Below are 20,169 nucleotides of genomic sequence, written 5' to 3' on the forward strand. Positions count from 1 at the left end.
ATATATATAGCGGGGTGGGGAAAGATGGGACACCTTTAACACAAAATATATAAATATCCTGGTCTTATTTTAAACAATTAACAACGGTCTATGAAAGTCGCGAGGACAAGGTTTTATAATTCCTTGAATGTTCTTTGTTTACTACCAAAATGTACGAGAAAATAGAATGAAAAAGTGTCCCATCTTCCCCCATATATGGACCGGTTGGAACACGTTTCGACTTTTTTTATTACTGGTTATTTTGCAAAGCTGACGTAGTCCATCAAAGCAACGCTATATAAACAGCGTAGATGTAGATGGTGAAGTTGTTCCATAAAATGATAAAAAAGTGTAATTATATATATATACATATTTAATAATCTGGACTTTTCGAAGCAAGCAATATACCCACTAGACTAGCCGCTGTGTCACAGGGGGGGGGGAATTAAGGCAACCATTACTATTTTGATTCAAGTCAAATTTATTTTGAAAAGATGTCACTATTTAAATACTCACTTTCACCGCTGCTTGTGACGAATAACAATAAAACTTTATGTACGCGGTCTTACCTACCAAGAAAGTATCAAAAATGGTTGCTAAAATGCCGATCCGTATACTGTACAACACGAATACCTTGGCCAGGCAAAATACAATTGGCACAGTTGTTCGTCGTTAGGTTGGAATGTGCGTTATTGTTGTGCGTTAAATTAAATACATCTTTAGTTATTTACCACAAATTTGTAGGAAAATCATGTGCCTGAACTATACAACATTTTGACTTGATGTTGAACGTCAGTTGTAATGGAAATATATTTACAGTGTTGTTTAAAACTATATACACAACTAAACACAAGTAATGTGGAATGACCGGTTACGCTACACATCCACGCAGTAGTAAAGTCTACGGAGCACAAGCAAACTACATACGAAAACCAAGGTATGTTTTATTAATATTGTTTAAAATTCTATTTTTTTATCACTGTAAGCAGATATTGATTAATTGTATATGAATGTATACACCTATAATATTTATGTTATTTTGTTCTTCGAATTTCAGGTCCGATTTTGACACTTTGCCAAGTAGATATACCTCCACTAGTTCAAGGTAAGATTAAAGATTTCTGAAAGGGTTATAAAAGTACATTTCGATATTTCGCCATTTTCGCGGCAGTGGTAAAGAATCCTTTCGTATGTTACAGATTATGCTGGTGGAAAGTGTTGGAAATAGGTAGTTACAGGTTATTAATTGGGTTTAGTGGGTACAGGGGTTAGTCGTTATAGGAGCTAGATGTGTTACGTAAGGTTTAGCGATTAGCAGATAACGACAAAGAAAGAAGACTCTTCATCAGCACCAACGTTTCAAATTAGGGCTACAGTCTTTACAACAGTATTGACTCTGCGTGTGCCTTTTTTTTATTCATAATGGAAATGTTGGTAAAATATATTTAAAGATATCTAATAGTTTATTGTTGCATAACCATAAGGAAGTGTCCAGATTTGCTAATTGTTCTGTCTTGTACACAAAACATTTTATCTTAAAATCTCATATTCTGCAGAGATGTGAATATAGCCTACTGATTTTATCCCTTTATAGGTTGGAACTTTCAAACATTGGAAGTAGATCAAGAAACCTCATTGGTGATAGACCTAATGATTCAACTTATAGTTATAACAGCGTAAGTAAAATTCAGTTTGAAACATTAAAATTTTAAAACACATTTATTACAGTATTTATCAAATTCCAACGATTTGGTGAGACCAGCAACCAGACATAGAGGTTCGAGTCTTCGTGTGTCTTCTGGTTACAACAGCGACACTGATTACAAATATTCATCATCAGAATCACGTCGAAGAACCAAAAGGATTTCTTACACTTCCGACTTTAATTTAAGTTCATCTTCTAGAGAGAAACATCTACCAAACACCATGGTTGCTACCGATACATCTTCATGTAAGTTTTAGTTTTTTTATGACTATTACAGAACATAATTGATGACAAAACAAGTTTTGCACAGAATATTTTATACTGGTGGTTTAAAATACTATTTACATAACATTTCTTTTAAGAGAGGAAAAGAAGTTGTGTAAGCCTTAACATTATTTACAGGTTCTACCCCCTTGAAGAGTGATCACTCGCAAAGTTTAAGGCTTGAAAAAAAAGACCTAGTAACAAGTAAGGATTTATAAAATAAACAGTTTGAAATTTATTTTTACAGTTGTTATACCGTGGTGACTGGTGTTGACAGTTTAACAAAGTGTCATCTAATATAATTAATACTCGTTTATAAATGTGTCTTCTTACAAATGCAGTACCCTATTTAAAACTGCGTGGCAAAACGCAAAGTGGTAAATTGGAAAATTGCTATTATATTTTAAATAAAGCTGTTTTATTTTGCTACATATACAAGTAAAATAAAACATTTTTTATTTTAGTGGATGGTCAGCCATACAAAGAACCATATGTCCCCTCTTTTAGTGGAAGTCCAAAGAGAAGCACACCATCACCGGTAAACTCTTATCATTTTAATTTCGTGTTTAATTAAACAGTGTTTTGTAGTAAATAGGCATATCAAATAGCGAGTTTGTATATATTACTTATTCAACGTATTGTGATATGTTACATTTCACATGAGTTGTGATTGGACATAAGCATTAGCCCAGGGTTTGGTATTGGTAATGCCAAAATTTAGTAATTAAAAACATACATGTAGATATAAATATGCACTATTATGATGTCACAGATTAATTTATCTACCCAGCAAACTCATTGCTAAAGGTTTTAATTAAAAGATGTTGCCCCATGGGTAGCAAGTATGTGTTGTCTGTTAAGTTCTGAATTTACCTAAAGAATGCAAGAAAAAAGCTGTTAGAAGTAAATTGGGAATGAGCCTCAGGCAGAAGTGTAGTAAAAATGGTCCATCTTCCCAAGCAAAGTCGCATTCCAGTGTCCAAACAAGAAAACCCAAGTCAACTACTGTAGCTAGTTCATCAAATGTTTCGGTTAGATTCCACACTGCGCTTATCAAATTAAATGTTTTAAAATACCTATTCGTTACTTGTTAATCAAACAAATGGAATGTGATATTTATTAGAAGGCTGTATTAGTAGTGACCGTTATGTGGGTTCAAGCAGTGGCTTGAGGTCAACTAATCCTTCTTTCAAAGCTTTAATTTGTTGAAGTGCATGGTGATGTGCTGTACAGCCATTTGAACAACTGCATATGTTTTACAATCAATACATGTAGTTGATATTTAATATCTGCCCACTGGTATTTTTATTTAGGATTTTCTTTTACTAGGCTGTGTATATATATTCTAAGCCAGTGTTTAAGAATTAACATACATGTCACATAATATTCAAAAAAATATATATATTTTTTATTCTATTAGTACTAAAACCGTTTTTACTTTTCGAAGTACAACATTCACATCTTAAGGTTTTAGATGTCTGTACATACAGTATTATTTATCCAATTATCTAAAATTCCCTGTGTGTTAAAATTACCTATGCCAACCACATGGAAATTACGTCTTAAGTTTCCATCTTGAAATAATAATAATAATTAACTAGATACGTGTTTAACAAATATTTACCAATAAAAACTGAATGTAGCACAACTAAAATAGCTTTCCACCTAAAATAATCTGCCTGTATGATGAAATTTTCAGGTCAGGGACATTTTTATAAAGCTTCTGCCTTCCTATTACCCACTCATTTTTATGTTGATTAGTATTTTGTTAAATTTTGTTCAGTAGTTGCTTGAAATGGGACGTGTGAAATTTATGTTGTACATGATACCTTATCAGTTTATATGAATTATATTAGCTCTAGCAATAAGTAACATATCTTTTTAAGCCAACTGAATTTTATTAATTTCGTGACAGAGTCGTTCATTGGGGAAAGAAAGTGGTGGGAATGTTGGTTTAAGGAATATTGGAAATACGGTAAATTTAAATTGCATTCAAATTCTTTTGTTTTACATATTAGAAAAAATTGCATGGTTTTGTAGTTTATGTCTGTACATCTGTTCTAATACTATATCATAGTAATACCGATAATCTGGGGTAAAACAGTTCTATGCTTAATGTTGTTATCTCTGTAGGCATGTGCCAAAAACTGTACCCCCTTAGTAGGTAATGGGTTGTCCAGATTGTTAGCAGACACAGAATAAAGATAAAGTTAATAAAATATCACCCATAAATTTACCACGTGGTAATGCGTAAGCATGTGTTATGCTGTAACTTGGGTAATATGCCCTGATGCATGAAAATATTTAAGTTACTTTAGTTCAATATGTTCCAGTGTTTCATGAATTCAATTCTCCAATGTTTATCTAACACCACCATACTACGTGAATACTGCATGGACGAAACATACAAAGGTGAAATTAATAGGAATTCTCCAATGAAAGGCGATCTTATGAGAGGTACAAACTACTGTGTTGTAAAAATCAACTACTTTACTATTATAAAAGTAGTATTTTACATTAAAAAAAAAATATTTTGGTTGTTACATATATTATAACCCTCAAAATTTAGGGGTTTGAATGTAAGGTTTCTGCAAAGCTTTCCTAAACCAAAGACAGTGTTCATGAACTACCTGGTTAAATAAGTGTTTATTATTTCAAGTAAGCAGAGTGTTTAACAAATAATACAAATTGCCTTTACAATCAATGTAAGTGGGTATTATGTTATTTAACCTGTAAAATGGGTATTCCATAAATAGTGCCAAATATGAGGCCCTTGTTGTCATCATTGAAGTTAAGACAGATTTTATAAACTGGCTGTTTTAAAGGTCAATTTTAAGCCATAATAATAATATATTAATATGTAAAGTATGTTTGGCCTCTAATTCAACTAAAAGTTCATTGAAAAGTGATTAACTTTGGTTGATTTGTGTATTGTTCTAATCATACATTCATTTCCTTTGCGCTACCGTTCATTCAATTATCATTCATCATAATTAACACTAACAGTGCTATTAACTTTAACATTAATTACTTTACATTACATCACCAGCCTTTGTTGAAGTTTTGGTTCGTCTGTGGAAACCAAATGGAATCTCACACAGCCCCAACAATTTTAAGTCGAAAATTCAAAAATTTTCACCACGGTTTATGGGATACGAGTGAGTACTGAGTAGTTCACTATCTAACATGCTGACGTGTTGTTTACATTTACAGCATGTAGTTAAGACGCGACAATGCAGCATTATATGTGACCTTATGTAACTCGTTCAATTATTTAGTAACAAAGCTTTTACGCGTCAGTTGTCTACAGAACTATTCTTTGTAATACTTACTTTTGTTACTTATACTAACGACTCCCAGAACAGCAACTTACCTGCTTTTTGAAGTACATAGCTATCGGCAACAAGATAACTCAAATAAATAATAATTTTCAAAATAAAAACCTCGCGCCATCGTTGAGAGGCATTTTATTACAAAACAACATGTGTATAAGTACACCCAACATTTCGTGTAAATTGTCAAATGGGTGACGCGTATTGATGTCTATATTAATGAATGTCTGTTGATTAACATAATGACTTCTACATTACTACAGGCAACAAGATTGTCAGGAGTTTCTTCGCTTTTTATTGGAGGGATTGCATGAAGATATAAACCGTGTACGCATCAAATCTAAAGAACCGTTGCGTGAACTGTCACATTTAAGGTCAGTCATTACAGCTGTCGATGTTACAAGCAGTCGGTAGTAATGTTTAACAAGCGTATTCCTAACTGGCGTATTTATTAAACCGGTACAGGCATATTTGTGTTTTACTTCCTTCAAGTCACTTGCCACGCAAGGTTAAATAAGTTAATATTTTGTTTTTGTAACAGAAACTATGTTGTCTCTTCACGCTTTAAACGAAGTAACAGCAAAACGACAGTGACACATCTATATTTATGATAACTTGGTTCACTTACACCATTTATTGTATATGTTGGTTGTGTTACATTACACAAACGTTCCATTTCCATACAACTCGTGCCCACTGCCCATTTACAAATTACCACTGATGTAATATAATTTCGTTTGTTTTTACACAATTCCAACCCATTAGTAAACACTGAGCTGACGAAATTACCGTTAAGTATCTTGCGGGCACGCTTGTGAAATTCAGTTATTATCCTTACTTTACAGTCCCCAGGAAAAGGCTCGTGCGACTTGGTCATGGTATACAACCAAAGACGACAGTTTTATATTCGATTTATTCGTTGGCCAGCTTGAATCGTCATTAGAATGCCAAGAATGCCGCCATACGTCACTCACTTATGACCCGTTCTGGGACCTTTCGCTGCCCATATCTAAGGTCTGTTCATACATTACCAAATTCATTCAAAATAACGAAATTATGTGATATATTGGCAAAACGACAAGGGTTCAAACACGATAAGAGTAATGCAAACAATCAGATAAGCTTTTGGGGGGGAAGTTCAGTAAACTCACAGTAAATTGGCTTCAATTAATTTAAACGAATTGGTTCCAAGTTTAAGGAAAAGTGTTCATGAACACACGGTCTGTGCATTGGGATATTTTAATATTAATTACTTCAAACGTTTCACCAAACTTGAAAATCGGGTATCAGATTTTTTTTATGTTGTAGAAAATGTATTCCAACGAAGTGACCACAATTACTGATTGTTTGGACAACTTTACTAGGGAAGAAACTTTGGATAAAGACGAAAAACCGGTTCGTTTGTATAAATTATGCGGTGACGCTGATGCTTATTGATTTGTTTTCTAATTTCAGATTTGCGAAAGATGTAAAGTTCGTAGGACCATGACAAAGAAACTTTCAATACACAAGTTTCCCAAAGTTCTTGTCTTACGTATCCTTTAAATATCTAACTGGATGTTAGCTTGTTTTATCTGTAGAGTTGTTTGTGTTTTTAAAACAAGTAGTATTATACTAAAAATGGCATTAAGTGCAAACCAAAACACGCATGTCCACCATGGTTAGAATATCAAGCTGCGAATTCAGTTTTTCGCGATACTAAAGGTAACGTGCTAACCTCCGGGCAACATGGCGCCGATATTATTGTGTGGTACTATTGTATTTCTTTGTTTTATCAACATAATTATTATGTCACACACAACTTGTGTTTATCTTAACACCAGCATTAGATTTGAAACGTTTCAACGAAGGAAGCAGGTATCGACAGAAGTTGAACAATTTGGTCAAGTTTCCAGTGACGTCGCTCAACTTACGAAATTTCGCTTCGAAAACTCGCGAAGGTACAAAATGTTTACATGCAACTAAACTATTTTGACGTTGCTACCAGGTTGTTTATTATTATGGAGCTACCATAATAATAAACAAATCAAAATTATTGTTCACTTTTTTTATCAAATCATTTTCATATATAGTAGGGTGCAGGGGAAGATGGGACACCCTTTCATTCTATTTCCTCGTCCCATTTAGTAGTAAACAAAGAACATTCAAGGAAATATTGAAGCGTCTTCTTACGATTATCATAGACCTTTGTTAATTGTTTAAAACACGATCAGGATATTTTATGTGCTAAAGGTGTCCCATCTTGTCCAACACCACTATAAGAAATATTTACATTTTTTACGCCAATTTTACTCTTATTTCCTATTCTTTCGGTATTTTGATTGTATGATCTTCGTTAACGTAGAGTCCACACACAAAAACAAAGACTGTATAGAATATAGATTGTTAATCTGTGTTATGTTAAAATATAACTTTAGTGTTTGATGTCTGTTACATTCATTTTTATAGTTATTATTACGCATATATACAGACGGTGTACAGACAAGTAATATTGAATTTGTTTTTGATTTCAGGTAACTTGGCGCCCACTTATGATCTATATGCTGTATCTAATCACTGTGGATCATGCTACGGTGGACATTACACAGCGTATTGCTACAATTCATCATCACATGCTTGGTTAGAATACAATGATTCCAGGTTCGTGTCACTTTTTATTGATTTATTTGTGGAAAGCACGTGTAGCGCGGTTAATGCTTCAACCCAGTGGTCAATGATAAGTTGTTCAAAGTTTGAGATCCACTTAAATACAGGCACCCATATTGTTGCATAACTCGGTAACTCACAAGCAGGCAATATATGTTTAAATAAATAAATTATCATCATCATGAGAAAAATCTTAAAATTATGATTTTAGTGTGAATCCTATCAGTGATGGTGACGTGTGCACAAAAGAAGCTTATGTGTTGTTCTATGTGCGGAAAGAAAAAAGCTCTCGTCTCTAGCTCAAATTTGAAATTATTACCTTGCATGGCCACAGTATACCAACACCGATAAAGCATATACGTCACTGAGGTCACTCCACAATGTGTAGAACATTGCACTTTAGAATACTTCATTCAAAATCTTACCAAATTTATAACATTATATATAAAATTTTGTCTTATCTCTTATCGAATCATTTATTTTAAATTGGGAACTCGACACCCAACCAAACATGCCATGACCACCCGCTCTTACTTGGTTACAACATTTGTCTGTATTCGTACCACTTGGTGGCGACACGGAGTAGCCGTTGTTAATTCACTCACGCGCTAATAGTTTGCCGGTGCTTTTAGTTGAACTGTTTCTACACTGAAGTTATTAAACTTTTATGCATCCAATGTACTTATCCTACCACGTACTATCCCGTTTGTATGCAAATGTACATAAAAAAGAGTGTGTTTTATAGAAAGTATTTATTAAATTATTTCCCTAAGGAACGTGCTAGTTACAGCGAAACTGTCTTTTTAAATGTGTTTTTACACTGTAATGTGTTTTTATTTTATCAAAAAATCGGTTTTCTTTTTGTGACAACCGACTTTTTAATAGCTTGTACAATTTTCACTTGCGCATGTCAATCGGAAAGTTAACGCACGTATTTGCACATCAAAACTAAAGTTGCTTGACAATGCACACAGTATTAATAAACTTTACGAACTATTTTGCAGAATGTTTATATTTTCAGTCGCATTTTTAACTTTTTTTGCACAGTAATATTTATTACGTAAACCAAAACGCTGGTGCGCTTGCCGCCCTACTATTTACAATTACAGGTAGAAAACATAAACAGCCACGACGACTTTTCCAATTTAAAAGCCAGAAACTCGAGGTTGTCAATTGAAAGCTTGCTAAACCAGAAAGTTAAGGGGTTGGAGCTTAGTGAAGGGTTAGCGATTATAGGGTATAAGGAAATCGCCAGCTTGAAAAATCGCCAGCTTGAACTGTGTGTATTTGCTGCTCGGAACGAGGAACCCAACGATTACCATACCGGGAGAGGGAAAATTAAACTGTTACGGTCATACGGCATAGATAAACCGGGGCATAAAACCGAACTTGATAAAAATACGTCAAGTGCAATAACTATTTAAACACTCAACAACAAGACACGTTTTGCTGTTCAGCGTAAAGACCTCAGCGTCATCTTTATCACTCACTTCCTAGTTTTATGTCGCACTCAGTAAAACATTTATTCTAGCTCTTTTATTTGAATAATTACTTTGCTTCTGTATTTTGAAACTTTAGATATATCTAGTAAGGAGAAGATGGACCACCTTTTCATGCTATTTTCTCGTCCCATTTGGTAGTAAACAAAAAACATTTAAAGAATTAGAAAACCGTATCCACATGATTCCCATAGACCGTTGTTAATAACAGGTTCAAGATTTTTCGATATTATGTCCTAAAGATGTCCCGTCTTCCCCCTTCCTACTATATGTATAGCAGAAACATTGTTGAGGGAAACAAGGAAACAGGAAAGACAGGTTCATTTGGTTAAAATATTACGGCAGAAAAAAGTTTTTGACTTTGCATAATCAGCAGAAGTGCAACAAGGGGATATTTTGGACGTTTTCTCTTGCGAGCTATTTACAGTTTAAAGACAAGTGCGATAAAAAGAAAAAAGAAAAGTTGCATGCTGCTATGTAAGTCGCAAGCGGACACGCGGTGCATATGAAGTTATTGGTTATAACAAGCAAAACCACCTATGTTAAGAGTTTCAAATAAGTGGTCATAATTATCAACATTGAAATACGTTGACTGCGGACACATCAGCAGTAAATATGCCGCAATCCACAACATTGCTTTTACTGCCTGAAGCTATAAAAACTAGGCCGTATAAGTTTTTGTGTGGCCAAGACAATTCAAGACGTTCGGTGATTTGAATATTTCTGGGATATCTTGATCAAGTTTGCAGATTACTTTATAAATTACTTTTTTCCAGCCAGCTTCATTATCTTTTCCGTACTTTATGTTGGTAAAAAAATTACGAATAGTTTTGGTCACGACGTCAAGAAAATGTTGCGGCGCCTGAATAAAAGTCTAACTGTTAACAATGGGAGATACATTACGTGCAAAAATACTCGAACCCAACCCGTTTCCGTGCCAAGCAACCAATACCCAATAATTAGTGAAGCGTATCTTTAACGCTGAATAAACGTGCTTGTAAAAGAGCTGCATTCTTCAAATTATGCGTTAAATGCTTTATGTCTCGCCTGGAAGCTGAAAAGTTTGTTACGCATGCATACGAAACGCTTACGGCATTTTTACTTTTTATCCATATATTTTAAAATTCAGTATACCATTGGTTGTTGTTAAGATGCTTTATAATATAGTTTTTACGAAAAAGTTTTATTTATATATAGTAGGTTGTGAAAAGATAGGACACCTTCTCATTCTGTTTTTTTTGGTCCCATTTGGTAGTAAACAACAAATGTTCAAAGAAATATAAAACCATAACCTCACGACTGCCATAGAGTTTGTTTAAAACACAATCGGGATATATAGATAATATGTTCCAAAGGTGTCCCGTCTTCCCCCATCATATACTATACTATAAAAATAGAACATTTTACCTCAAAATCGTTGCTCTTGTTATAGTGAATGTTAAGTATATGAAAGACTTCGCTATTCCGACCAACCAATATCTGTTCTGCCTCTGTTATACCGTCAACAAGTGCTTGTCGTGCGAAGCGTTCCATTTGCATGTAATAAAACTCTCGAAAGTTGCTAAACCATTTGATCAGTTGTGAAGTGGTGGCACGAGAAAACTATGGACATACGTAGATAAAATGTATTTTTTGTTGCACATTGTAACATTCACATATCATACGAACTGTTCTATGGACACGCAGTGTGGGTTTTAAATAAGACGCGACATAGTTAAGGGGACGTCAATAAAACTTTTTGATAAATAACTCGTATGTAACCAATATTTTAAAGTGTGGTTCTTATTGTCACCTGAACATCACTAAAATAAGATTTTAATGTTGTAACGCATGGGTATCTTGTGTAGAAGAACATTAGCTTTGACTTTTTGAGGTGCTGTGAAGTTAAACCCATGCCGTATATGCAGAATTAGAGTTAAGGTTAGAAACATAATGCTAAATTACCGTGTTATACAGTTTAGTGCGCCCCCCGTAACCAAATGTTATCAACTTCAAGACCCGATGTGGAAATTGCTATAACCTAGTCTAGTAGGTAACTTTTATAATGGTAAAATTATCAGCAACCGAAAAAATACACATATGTGCCCAAACCTAATTATTACCGTGAGGGCATAAAATGCTGTCACAGCTTTGCTTTGTGCAACAACCATTTTGTATAGTTGCTCAAAACGACAACGTTATTCAGGTGTCTATTCCTAAAGGCTGCATTCTCTTAAAATTTGAACATGTTTTTGTTATAAATAAAAAGGATATAATTGGGTAATGCTGAGGTGCCGTTCCAAATTGAAACGAATTAGGTTTGTCGTCGCTGCTTGATGAAATCACTGCGTTTTGGGCATCTACAAATGTAAAATTGTATGATAAACATTACACCAAGCGTGCTTTATCAACGTATTCTAATTTCTATGTGGAAGTTACCTTCGTACATACCATTTGAGTCAATATTTGATCTACCGCCACCCGTTTCATCTTGGGGCCCATGCTTTAAGCCATCCTTGCGATAAATTGATGTCGGCTCATTTACAGCGGGAGTTGAAGTTAGTATTGTGACCTGTGTGGGTTGTGGGGGACATTTTAACGTTGGAGATGTAATTGCTGGTGAAGTTGCATTGGCTAAACGGTATTCATTATAGATCGGTTGATTCGGATACTTGGATACTGAGTTCACACGGGGGTGCGCATCATCACATAAGAGCATTTCAGTATTCGTCTCATTACACGAACAGATTTTTCGCTTTGCTTCAGAGTTTTCGCTAGAAAGCAGCTGAAAGCGAATCATTTTTTCAATCCCATCTTCGGTTGACTTGACCTTTTCATTTCTTGAAACTTTGTCGTGCATGACCAAGGATATTGCCTCTGTTTGTACAACATTTGTCGACCTTTATGGCGTCGAGGTCATTTTAGTTAGTTGCAAAAATGTGGAAATGAAATAAAGTTTTTTTACCTTTCATGCTGGTTATTAAAATTTGTGTAGCTGCGTGTCGTTTTTGCCGTTTCGTTGTATGTTTTACGAAGTTTTTCTGAAATATTAATTCATGTTTATTTATGCAGTGTATGTTCCCAAATGTTTTATAATCACGATACTAAACACCAGTATTCTTCACATCCAATATAGTGAAACTTTTCATAAGCAAGCACAAAGTTTAATAAACCCTTCTGTGGCATTTGGTATAACGATAATATTACCTCGTCCACTCCACGCTTCGTGTTCAACTTCTTGTGGTGGACTGTTCCGGAAATCCAAGAGCGCTCTGCTGACACGCATCGAAAAATCTTCCGCAATTCGATTAAACGCTGCACAAAGCTCGTTTTTCAAGGTTTCGGCTAATTCATTTGCAAGCATTGGTATCATCTCGTCTAAAACGTTATTTTCTAATTTACTAAAACGACTGTCGGGGTAAATTTTATATACCGACATATGTATAGGCTACCTTCACATTGGCGTGTGACCTTGTTGCTTCTTAAAACACCGTGGTCTTCAGACCATGCACATTTCTTTCGCTGGGACGTTCGATTCTACATTGCACATAAGAAAATAAAGGTCACTGTTAATTTATTCTCAGCAGGTGGTGCATGGGGCAACTTAATTTTAAAAAAGAAAAAATCATAAACCTCGCATTTTATACACCTTGTGTCCGCTTTTAAGAGTTAAAACATACATATATGTATAACTTTGTGCATGATTGTTTTATCTGTATAATTACTGGGCAACCCATAATATGGCCACTGGCGGGTTGTAGCAGTTATACAGTCTGTGTTTTCCCTATGATAAACACGCAAACAGTGGTAGCAGAATGTTTTATATTAGGCGTTAACATCAAGCAAATGATAAATATTACCATTGCAGGATCATCTTGACTTGAAAAGATATCTTCATTAAAGCAGCAATCGACATTTGCATCGAATAAACCTTCATCTTCTTGCTGTTGCATTACTTCAAAAGCTTCAGCGTTTTGCAAAGAAAGGTTTATACCAGAGGCCTCTGCAGATGTTCCCGCCCTCCAGTTCACATTGTTAATCCGAACCTCATTGTCACTTCTTCTTCGTTTTAGTGGTCGCGTAGAACAATGTTGCCTTGTATTAGGAGCAAACATTTCGTCCCGATTTTGAACGCTTACGTTTTCACATATTTCTTCTTCACTCAGGTTTGTATCTGGCATGTTGGAAATGAAGTCTTGCCTAGAAAGGCGTTTTTTATGTTTACAAATGATAAATTAGTATAGTAGAGTGGGGTACACTGATGCAAGAATAAAAATAAGTTAGGCCTATATCTAATTATATCGATAATTGTCTGACCTGTTTTTTTATCTACTGATACAAATAAAACCCAAATCGAAAATAGATAGGCCTACTTACCAATGATAAACATGTGCTATAGTACATTTTTTAAATATATACTGCTTTGTAGAATTATTAAATATTACCACGAATCGTTTTTCTCCGTAGTTTGTCGTAAGTCAAGAACCTCAGGATATATTTGGAGCTCAGGTGATTTTTCCGGCAATGGATTTGAAGTTTGGATTTGTGCGCTGGTGGTCGGAGGGTGGCGACAAGAGGGGTCAGTTTCGAAACTAAACTTAACGGTTTTCCAAGAATGAGCACGGGTGCTGCCGTAACTGGGTCGACCACGAGACCCTCTACGACCCCTCCAACGCCCCCTTGTGGGCACGTGACAAAATTCTTTCTGGGTGTCCTAAAACACAAAAGCGATACTTCACCATAAAAGATTTAAACTTTTTTTTAGATTTATTTACACTTTACATTTGTTCGTTTTTTAACGCGTTTAAATATAAAAAATACGATGTTTTGCAGTTAAGCAGCTGCGTTTTCCACCTATTTGGTCACGACTTTAACCTTTATAGTATTCTTTTAAAGCTATTGTTAAAATTGTGCGATGTGTTGCAAAGGCAACCTATTTAGACGCGAAGCTTATCTATCCTTTACAACTAGCATACCATATGCTACCGATGGTTAAGATACAGACGACCGAGTTAAAATCTCATGAACACTAAATACAAAGCAAAACATGTAAAAGTGAAATAATCCTTCTAACACTATCTACATTTGATCAAAGAAATTAAACGACTTACCCTAATACGTAAAGGTTTCATCCTAATCGTGCACAAGTACAAGATTGAACGGTACCGCCCTAGTTTATCAAAGAACAAAGTTAGCAAACTTCCACGCCTACAATTTACTTAACGCATCACCTGCTACAAGCCTCGAGCTTCTTCGTATTACAATTTAAACTCAAGATAACGATTTTTTCTTTCCTTTTAATTCTACCCTCCAGCCTATATGCAAATCGTCCTTACAGTCACAAATCTTAGCAGGCCTTGCGTTAGGTTTATATGCGTGGTCCCAGTAAATTCCAAAAACTCAAAAACGTGCTAACAAATTAACGATATTCACTACAGTGTATTGGAAGCAACAAGCCAACGAATTCCATTCAAGCGTGTTACTTTTAGATTGTGCCAGTGACGCGTAACCCTATGTTCTGTGGTTTAAAAACTAAAGATTTCATTCTTTAATACATATGGTTCATTTCGTCCGTTGTATTGAAACTCGCTAAAATATTGTTGTCTAACCGAAACTATGTTTCCCGTATGCATAAAGTTTGCGTTGAGGTTTTACATTCTTTAAGATTTAAGTGCACGACGGTGTCTGCGGCGACTTTGGTTGTCTGTCGCCAGTCGTGCGTATCGAACCTCTGTGTTTAAGGCACAGGTATATCCGTTTCACGACGAACAGTACCACACGTGTATACAAGAAGTCACTTTCTCTATTCATTTATTGGAAATAGAATCGCATTGAAAGCATGCAAAGTATAGGGAATGGTCGGCTAAAATTTACTGTCGGCAGTTCGTTACAAAACACAATGCTTGTTTTATTGAACTACAAATAAAGGATCTGCAGTAACTGAGGACGAAGTTGGATTGACTTATTGTTCCAAACCTTGCTTTCTTTTGCAACCACACTACGCACTAAACGACGAGTAAACGTTGGAAAATATGCTTGTTGACATGCGTGGCCCAGTGTCACAACCATTGGGCGAATGTCAAACGGTGCGTGGAACTTCTTATCCTCGCTCTTGAGCAGCCCCATGCGGACGAGGAACGGGTTAATGACGAGCATTGGAGTGTTAGGATATTTCTGAAACGCGTCGCGCAGTAAAATGTCGACAGCTTGAAAAACAGCTGATCTTAATTCCTGTGCATCTGCGTCACTGCAGGTGGTTATGTGATCAAGACACTTTTCATTCAACAAACCTGGAAACACGAAAAAATTAAATTTATTTTAGAGAAACTATACAGCAGTAGATCAACCAATAAAATAGTGTATTACATATGTATTAATGATATACTATACAAAATATAGCTAATACAAAAATAATAATTAACAATTATGCAATTTATTTCAGCGAGTGTGACTACAAAATATAATGGGGCATTTTATAATATTTTATATTGTATTGTAAAGACAAAAATCTTTCTTTATTAATATTCTCTTCTTTAAATGAAGTTAAAGATTCACCCGAAAGTTTTAAACAAGCATCAGCTGTTGCTTCTGCATTCGTGACCAACTCAGCAACCTCCTCCAGAAGATTCGATCTTTCTTTTGTCGACAAACAAACCAGACTTGGTGCTGTTACTTGTTCAAGAAAACACTTTGGATTTAGGTGGACCTGGCCATTTGAAAGTTGGGAATCTATCTGTTCATCTTCAGTGGATCTTCCATCTTTGTCATCCTCACCACAGGAGTCTTCTTCATCAGAATCCGAATCAATTCCTTCATCATCATCTAATGATGTAAGAGCATTCTTACAACAGAAATCATTGGCTCGATCCTTCACCTGTTCAGCAAATAAGATTAAGCATTAAAACAGTTAAAATATCAACAACTTTTCATACTTAAATAGGTAAAACAAATGAAGCATTATTATAGTTGTTCAAAGAGAGGGTAAACCGTGAACATATATGCAATTACAGCCTACTGCACAGGACTTTATTTTCAATTTTTTTGTGTATTGTAGCCATATGCACTATGTAGACTACGACGCACATAGAGGTTAAATTGCTACGCACGTGAAGGTTACGCTACGAGGCAAGTGATAGCTAAACTACGACGCACGTAAAGGCTGAACTTTTACGGAACTAAAGGTCAAGTAAGACGCACGTTGCATCGCACGAACTATTTATATATCAGTGTAATGTGTAATACCTGCGATTTTTTACCTATATCGATTACCGGTAAAACGTGAATATCGGTCGACCTCTAATACCAATATTTAAAAAAAAAAGCGACAAACAACAATCAATATAACTTAGTAAATCACTTTACCTCATCAACTCCTTCCTCTCCAAACTTATTCCCATTCAAATCTAACTTCTGTAAAAATTCTTTGTTCTCCAGACCATTACATATTGCTATACCCCCTTCCAGTTGGATTTCACCAAACGAAAGCAACAATTCTTTCAAGTTTGGATTCGAATCTTCTAGACTTTTACCGATTGCTTTTGCGCCGTTGGTTCGTACCAAACAGTCACCAAAGTTCACAATTTCCAAACTGTCAATATGTTTCATTGCTTCGGCCATCGATATGGCTCCTTTGTCGGTGAAGGTGTTATCATTAAGGTTTAAATGACATAAACTTGGACTGTGCTTGACTGCATCTGCAAGAGCTGTAATACCAGCATGCTGGATCCCATTTTGAGGTAGTTGAATTTCTTCCAAAGTTCCTATAGTTTTAAATGCCTTTGCAAGTGCCTTGGCTCCTGGGTTTTCCAACCTATTATGCTTTTACTTTAGTGCTACATTAATTATTCAGTAGAAATTGAAACATAAAGTTGTAAGTAACAACTTGTGACAGTTTATCTTTTAACTTAAACCTAATACCGTCATTTCTGGATAGATCCAGCTCTTACAGCCATTTCTTTCCATCTCTCGCACAGTCACCTGTACGAGACTGTGGCTATATAAAGTGAATTATACGATAACAAAATAACAGTAGCTTAGGTGACAGGCGCGCACTGCATATATCATTTTTTTAGGAAAATTTAAACAACATTGCCACAAAGTATCGTTTATATTGGTAAATTGTAAAGCTGACCTGAGGTGCATGAAACAAATAACTGTGTTATAATAACTGTTGTTTCCCGCCATCATGAGGTTGAAGCAAGTTACATTCATTCATTTGTTTATATATTAATTATTGATGAAACCAGGCTTTTTGTTGACGAAGTAAAAAAAATGATATATATATATTATATATATATATATATAATAAACAGTCAAATCAGTAAAAACCAAAATGTCCAAAACAAATTACCTGTTTCTCCCGGCAACAAATACTTTTAATTTAAGTGGTTTTCCTTCAGCAGAACTTTTCTCATAACATTCAATTAATGTTTGCGCCAATATTATTCCACCACCACCCAATCCATTGTTGTTGAATTTTAATATTTGTAAAGTAAAAGCAGAAGGACTCTTCAACAGTTCAACACATGCCTGTTGCATGATGTATTTGCTTTAGCAAACTTTGTAATGACTAAAAAATTAATTGATCTAGACTCTGAACCAATTTTAAGATGCAGCTTCATAATTTAAACTACAAAAGTGTTTTAAAAAAATTGTTTTCCGGTCTACTGAAATGAAGTGTGGGGAATGAAGTGTGTATCATGTTTAATGTGTGCACTGTGTGCTAAACAAAACAACTTTTATTTGGTTCAATTTTATCTCCGGTTTGCAATGCGGAGATATGGTAGTGCAATGGATCTATTGTTTTATAGATTATATTTTCGCAAGTTCAGTACATTTTGCCAAATAGAAATTTAATAGTGCATCTCCCACAAATGGAAAACCCATAGAAACTTATTAAAGGTTAGAGGTGACTTTTTATTTTTGTATGTATCAAAAACTTAGAGCCGATAAAACCTAAAATTCCCCGATTAAAGTTAAAGGTATTCTCACCTTAGCACAATCTGGACCAAATGCATTGTCACTAAGATCAAGTTCCACCAATCTTGCTTTAGATGTAATGATTGCATCTCCAAGTGACCGCAGAGAAATTGGAATTTCTGATCTTAATCTTCCTGTGAACATATCTGCCCACAAACATCTTTGAAGCTCTGGTTTATTCCTTAGTGCATTGGCAACAGCTTTAGCAGCATCAACACCAACTGTATTTCCAACTAATTCTAGAACTTGCACATCCTTGCTCTCTTCAATGGCTTGTATAATTTCAGCAGCATCAGCTGCGGTGTCTAATTTTTTTCCTTGTCCTTTGAATGAAATAATATTCTCTTTGCGAACGCTTGTTTGTTCAAAAAGAGCTGTCACTTCCCCAACATTATGTTCTTCATCCGCAGCCATTACTTTAATTTACATGAACACAGTATCCAGAGGTTAACTACGAAACGTAACAAATTTTATAAGACACATGGGACAACACTAAAAGGAGGGAAGGGAGGGACGGAGGGAAGGAGGGAAATTACCGTTACTAAAAGGAGGGAAGGAAGCAAAATGGAGGGGACGGAGGGAAACAATAATTCCTTTGCTTAAACCTATGGGCGGAGGGACGGAGGGAAACTATTTTTTACCCAAAATAAGTGGAGGGACGGTAGGGAAATGGTGGAGGGACAGAGGAAAATGGTGGAGGGAGAGAGGAAAACTATTTTTTACCTCAAATAAGTGGAGGGACGTAGGGAAACTGGTGGAGGGATGGAGGGAAACTATTTTTTACTCAAAATAAGTGGAGGGACGGTAGGGAAACTGGTGGAGGGACGGAGGGAAACTATTTTATTTACCTGAAATAAGTGGAGGGACGATCCACCAGTTTCCCTACCGTCCCTCCACTTTTTTGGGGCGAAAAATAGTTTCCCTCCGTCCCTACACCAGTTTCCCTACCGTCACTCCACTTTTTTGGGCGAAAATAAGTTTCCCTTCGTCCCTACACCAGTTTCCCTACCGTCCCTCCACCATTTCCCTACCGTCCCTCCACTTATTTTAGGTAAAAATTAGTTTCCCTCCGTCCCTCTACCAGTTTCCCTCTGTTCCTCCACTTATTTTGGGTAAAAATTAGTTTCCCTCCGTCCCTCCACCAGTTTCCCTACCGTCCCTCCACTTATTTCAGGTAAAAATTAGTTTCCCTCCGACCCTCTACCAGTTTTCCTACTGTCCCTCCACTTATTTCAGGTAAAAATTAGTTTCCCTCCGTCCCTCCACCATTTCCCTACCGTCCCTCCACTTATTTTAGGTAAAAATTAGTTTCCCTCCGTCCCTCTACCAGTTTCCCTCTGTTCCTCCACTTATTTTGGGTAAAAATTAGTTTCCCTCCGTCCCTCTACCAGTTTCCCTCTGTTCCTCCACTTATTTTGGGTAAAAATTAGTTTCCCTCCGTCCCTCCACCAGTTTCCCTACCGTCCCTCCACTTATTTCAGGTAAAAATTAGTTTCCCTCTGTCCCTCTACCAGTTTCCCTCTGTTCCTCCACTTATTTTGGGTAAAAATTAGTTTCCCTCCGTCCCTCCACCAGTTTCCCTACCGTCCCTCCACTTATTTCAGGTAAAAATTAGTTTCCCTCCGACCCTCTACCAGTTTCCCTACTGTCCCTCCACTTATTTCAGGTAAAAATTAGTTTCCCTCCGTCCCTCCACCATTTCCCTACCGTCCCTCCACTTATTTTAGGTAAAAATTAGTTTCCCTCCGTCCCTCTACCAGTTTCCCTCTGTTCCTCCACTTATTTT

General features: G+C 35.8%; 3 protein-coding genes across 9 annotated transcripts; 1 reads left to right on the forward strand and 2 right to left on the reverse strand.

Annotated features, from left to right (window-relative positions):
* Nucleotides 1–691: 691 nt before the first annotated feature.
* Nucleotides 692–8,922, forward strand: LOC149736287 (ubiquitin carboxyl-terminal hydrolase 2-like). 4 transcript variants are annotated; one of them, XM_089877632.1, is made up of 17 exons: nt 692–916; nt 1,037–1,084; nt 1,574–1,655; nt 1,708–1,756; nt 1,820–1,930; nt 2,087–2,152; nt 2,413–2,486; nt 3,864–3,923; nt 4,282–4,405; nt 4,998–5,106; nt 5,544–5,654; nt 6,126–6,294; nt 6,589–6,675; nt 6,736–6,814; nt 7,110–7,220; nt 7,794–7,920; nt 8,138–8,922. In XM_089877632.1, the coding sequence occupies exons 1-17, from the start codon at nt 843–845 to the stop codon at nt 8,223–8,225; spliced, it is 1,569 nt and encodes a 522-aa protein (XP_089733758.1). In that variant the 5' UTR covers nt 692–842; the 3' UTR covers nt 8,226–8,922. The 4 variants fall into 4 exon arrangements, with proteins under 4 accessions (XP_089733758.1, XP_089733760.1, XP_089733757.1 ...); XM_089877634.1 differs by lacking the exon at nt 2,087–2,152; XM_089877631.1 differs by having other exon boundaries at nt 693–916; nt 1,708–1,930.
* Nucleotides 6,679–15,069, reverse strand: LOC149736288 (uncharacterized). Of its 4 annotated transcripts, none has more exons than XM_089877628.1 (12): nt 14,636–15,069; nt 14,516–14,574; nt 13,850–14,118; nt 13,265–13,604; nt 12,857–12,941; nt 12,612–12,782; nt 12,370–12,445; nt 11,844–12,304; nt 11,679–11,764; nt 11,218–11,322; nt 10,833–11,027; nt 6,679–6,854 (listed from the first exon to the last, which is right to left on the reverse strand). In XM_089877628.1, exons 2-12 carry the CDS (start codon nt 14,534–14,536, stop codon nt 6,822–6,824), a joined length of 1,842 nt encoding a protein of 613 aa, XP_089733754.1. In that variant the 5' UTR covers nt 14,537–14,574; nt 14,636–15,069; the 3' UTR covers nt 6,679–6,821. The 4 variants fall into 4 exon arrangements, with proteins under 4 accessions (XP_089733754.1, XP_089733752.1, XP_089733753.1 ...); XM_089877626.1 differs by lacking the exon at nt 6,679–6,854 and adding an exon at nt 9,448–10,287 and having other exon boundaries at nt 13,853–14,118; XM_089877627.1 differs by lacking the exon at nt 6,679–6,854 and adding an exon at nt 9,448–10,287 and having other exon boundaries at nt 11,856–12,304.
* Nucleotides 15,070–15,198: 129 nt separating this feature from the next.
* On the reverse strand, nt 15,199–18,856 carry LOC149736289 (ran GTPase-activating protein 1-like). Its single transcript, XM_089877629.1, has 5 exons — nt 18,396–18,856; nt 17,755–17,933; nt 16,767–17,214; nt 15,960–16,278; nt 15,199–15,694 (listed from the first exon to the last, which is right to left on the reverse strand). The coding sequence occupies exons 1-5, from the start codon at nt 18,795–18,797 to the stop codon at nt 15,321–15,323; spliced, it is 1,722 nt and encodes a 573-aa protein (XP_089733755.1). The 5' UTR covers nt 18,798–18,856; the 3' UTR covers nt 15,199–15,320.
* Nucleotides 18,857–20,169: the final 1,313 nt, after the last annotated feature.

This window comes from Ciona robusta, chromosome 4 (genome assembly GCF_009617815.1).
Source record: "Ciona robusta chromosome 4, ASM961781v2".
NCBI lineage: Eukaryota > Metazoa > Chordata > Ascidiacea > Phlebobranchia > Cionidae > Ciona > Ciona robusta.

What these genes read in the sequence shown, in the direction of transcription:
- LOC149736287 (XM_089877631.1), top strand. Translation starts at nt 843, where the DNA reads ATGACCGGTTACGCTACACATCCACGCAGTAGTAAAGTCTACGGAGCA. An exon ending in AACTACATACGAAAACCAAG is followed by an intron (nt 917 to 1,036) that starts GTATGTTTTATT and finishes TTCGAATTTCAG; the next exon opens with GTCCGATTTTGACACTTTGC. An exon ending in AAAAAAAGACCTAGTAACAA is followed by an intron (nt 2,153 to 2,412) that starts GTAAGGATTTAT and finishes TTTTTATTTTAG; the next exon opens with TGGATGGTCAGCCATACAAA.
- LOC149736288 (XM_089877625.1), bottom strand. Translation starts at nt 14,536, where the DNA reads ATGAAACCTTTACGTATTAGG. An exon ending in ACGGAGAAAAACGATTCGTG is followed by an intron (nt 13,605 to 13,849) that starts GTAATATTTAAT and finishes ACGCCTTTCTAG; the next exon opens with GCAAGACTTCATTTCCAACA. An exon ending in ACAAGAGCAACGATTTTGAG is followed by an intron (nt 10,288 to 10,832) that starts GTAAAATGTTCT and finishes ACTTTTATTCAG; the next exon opens with GCGCCGCAACATTTTCTTGA.
- LOC149736289 (XM_089877629.1), bottom strand. Translation starts at nt 18,797, where the DNA reads ATGGCTGCGGATGAAGAACATAATGTTGGGGAAGTGACAGCTCTTTTT. An exon ending in TTGGTCCAGATTGTGCTAAG is followed by an intron (nt 17,934 to 18,395) that starts GTGAGAATACCT and finishes ATCATGCAACAG; the next exon opens with GCATGTGTTGAACTGTTGAA. An exon ending in GAGAGGAAGGAGTTGATGAG is followed by an intron (nt 16,279 to 16,766) that starts GTAAAGTGATTT and finishes TTTGCTGAACAG; the next exon opens with GTGAAGGATCGAGCCAATGA.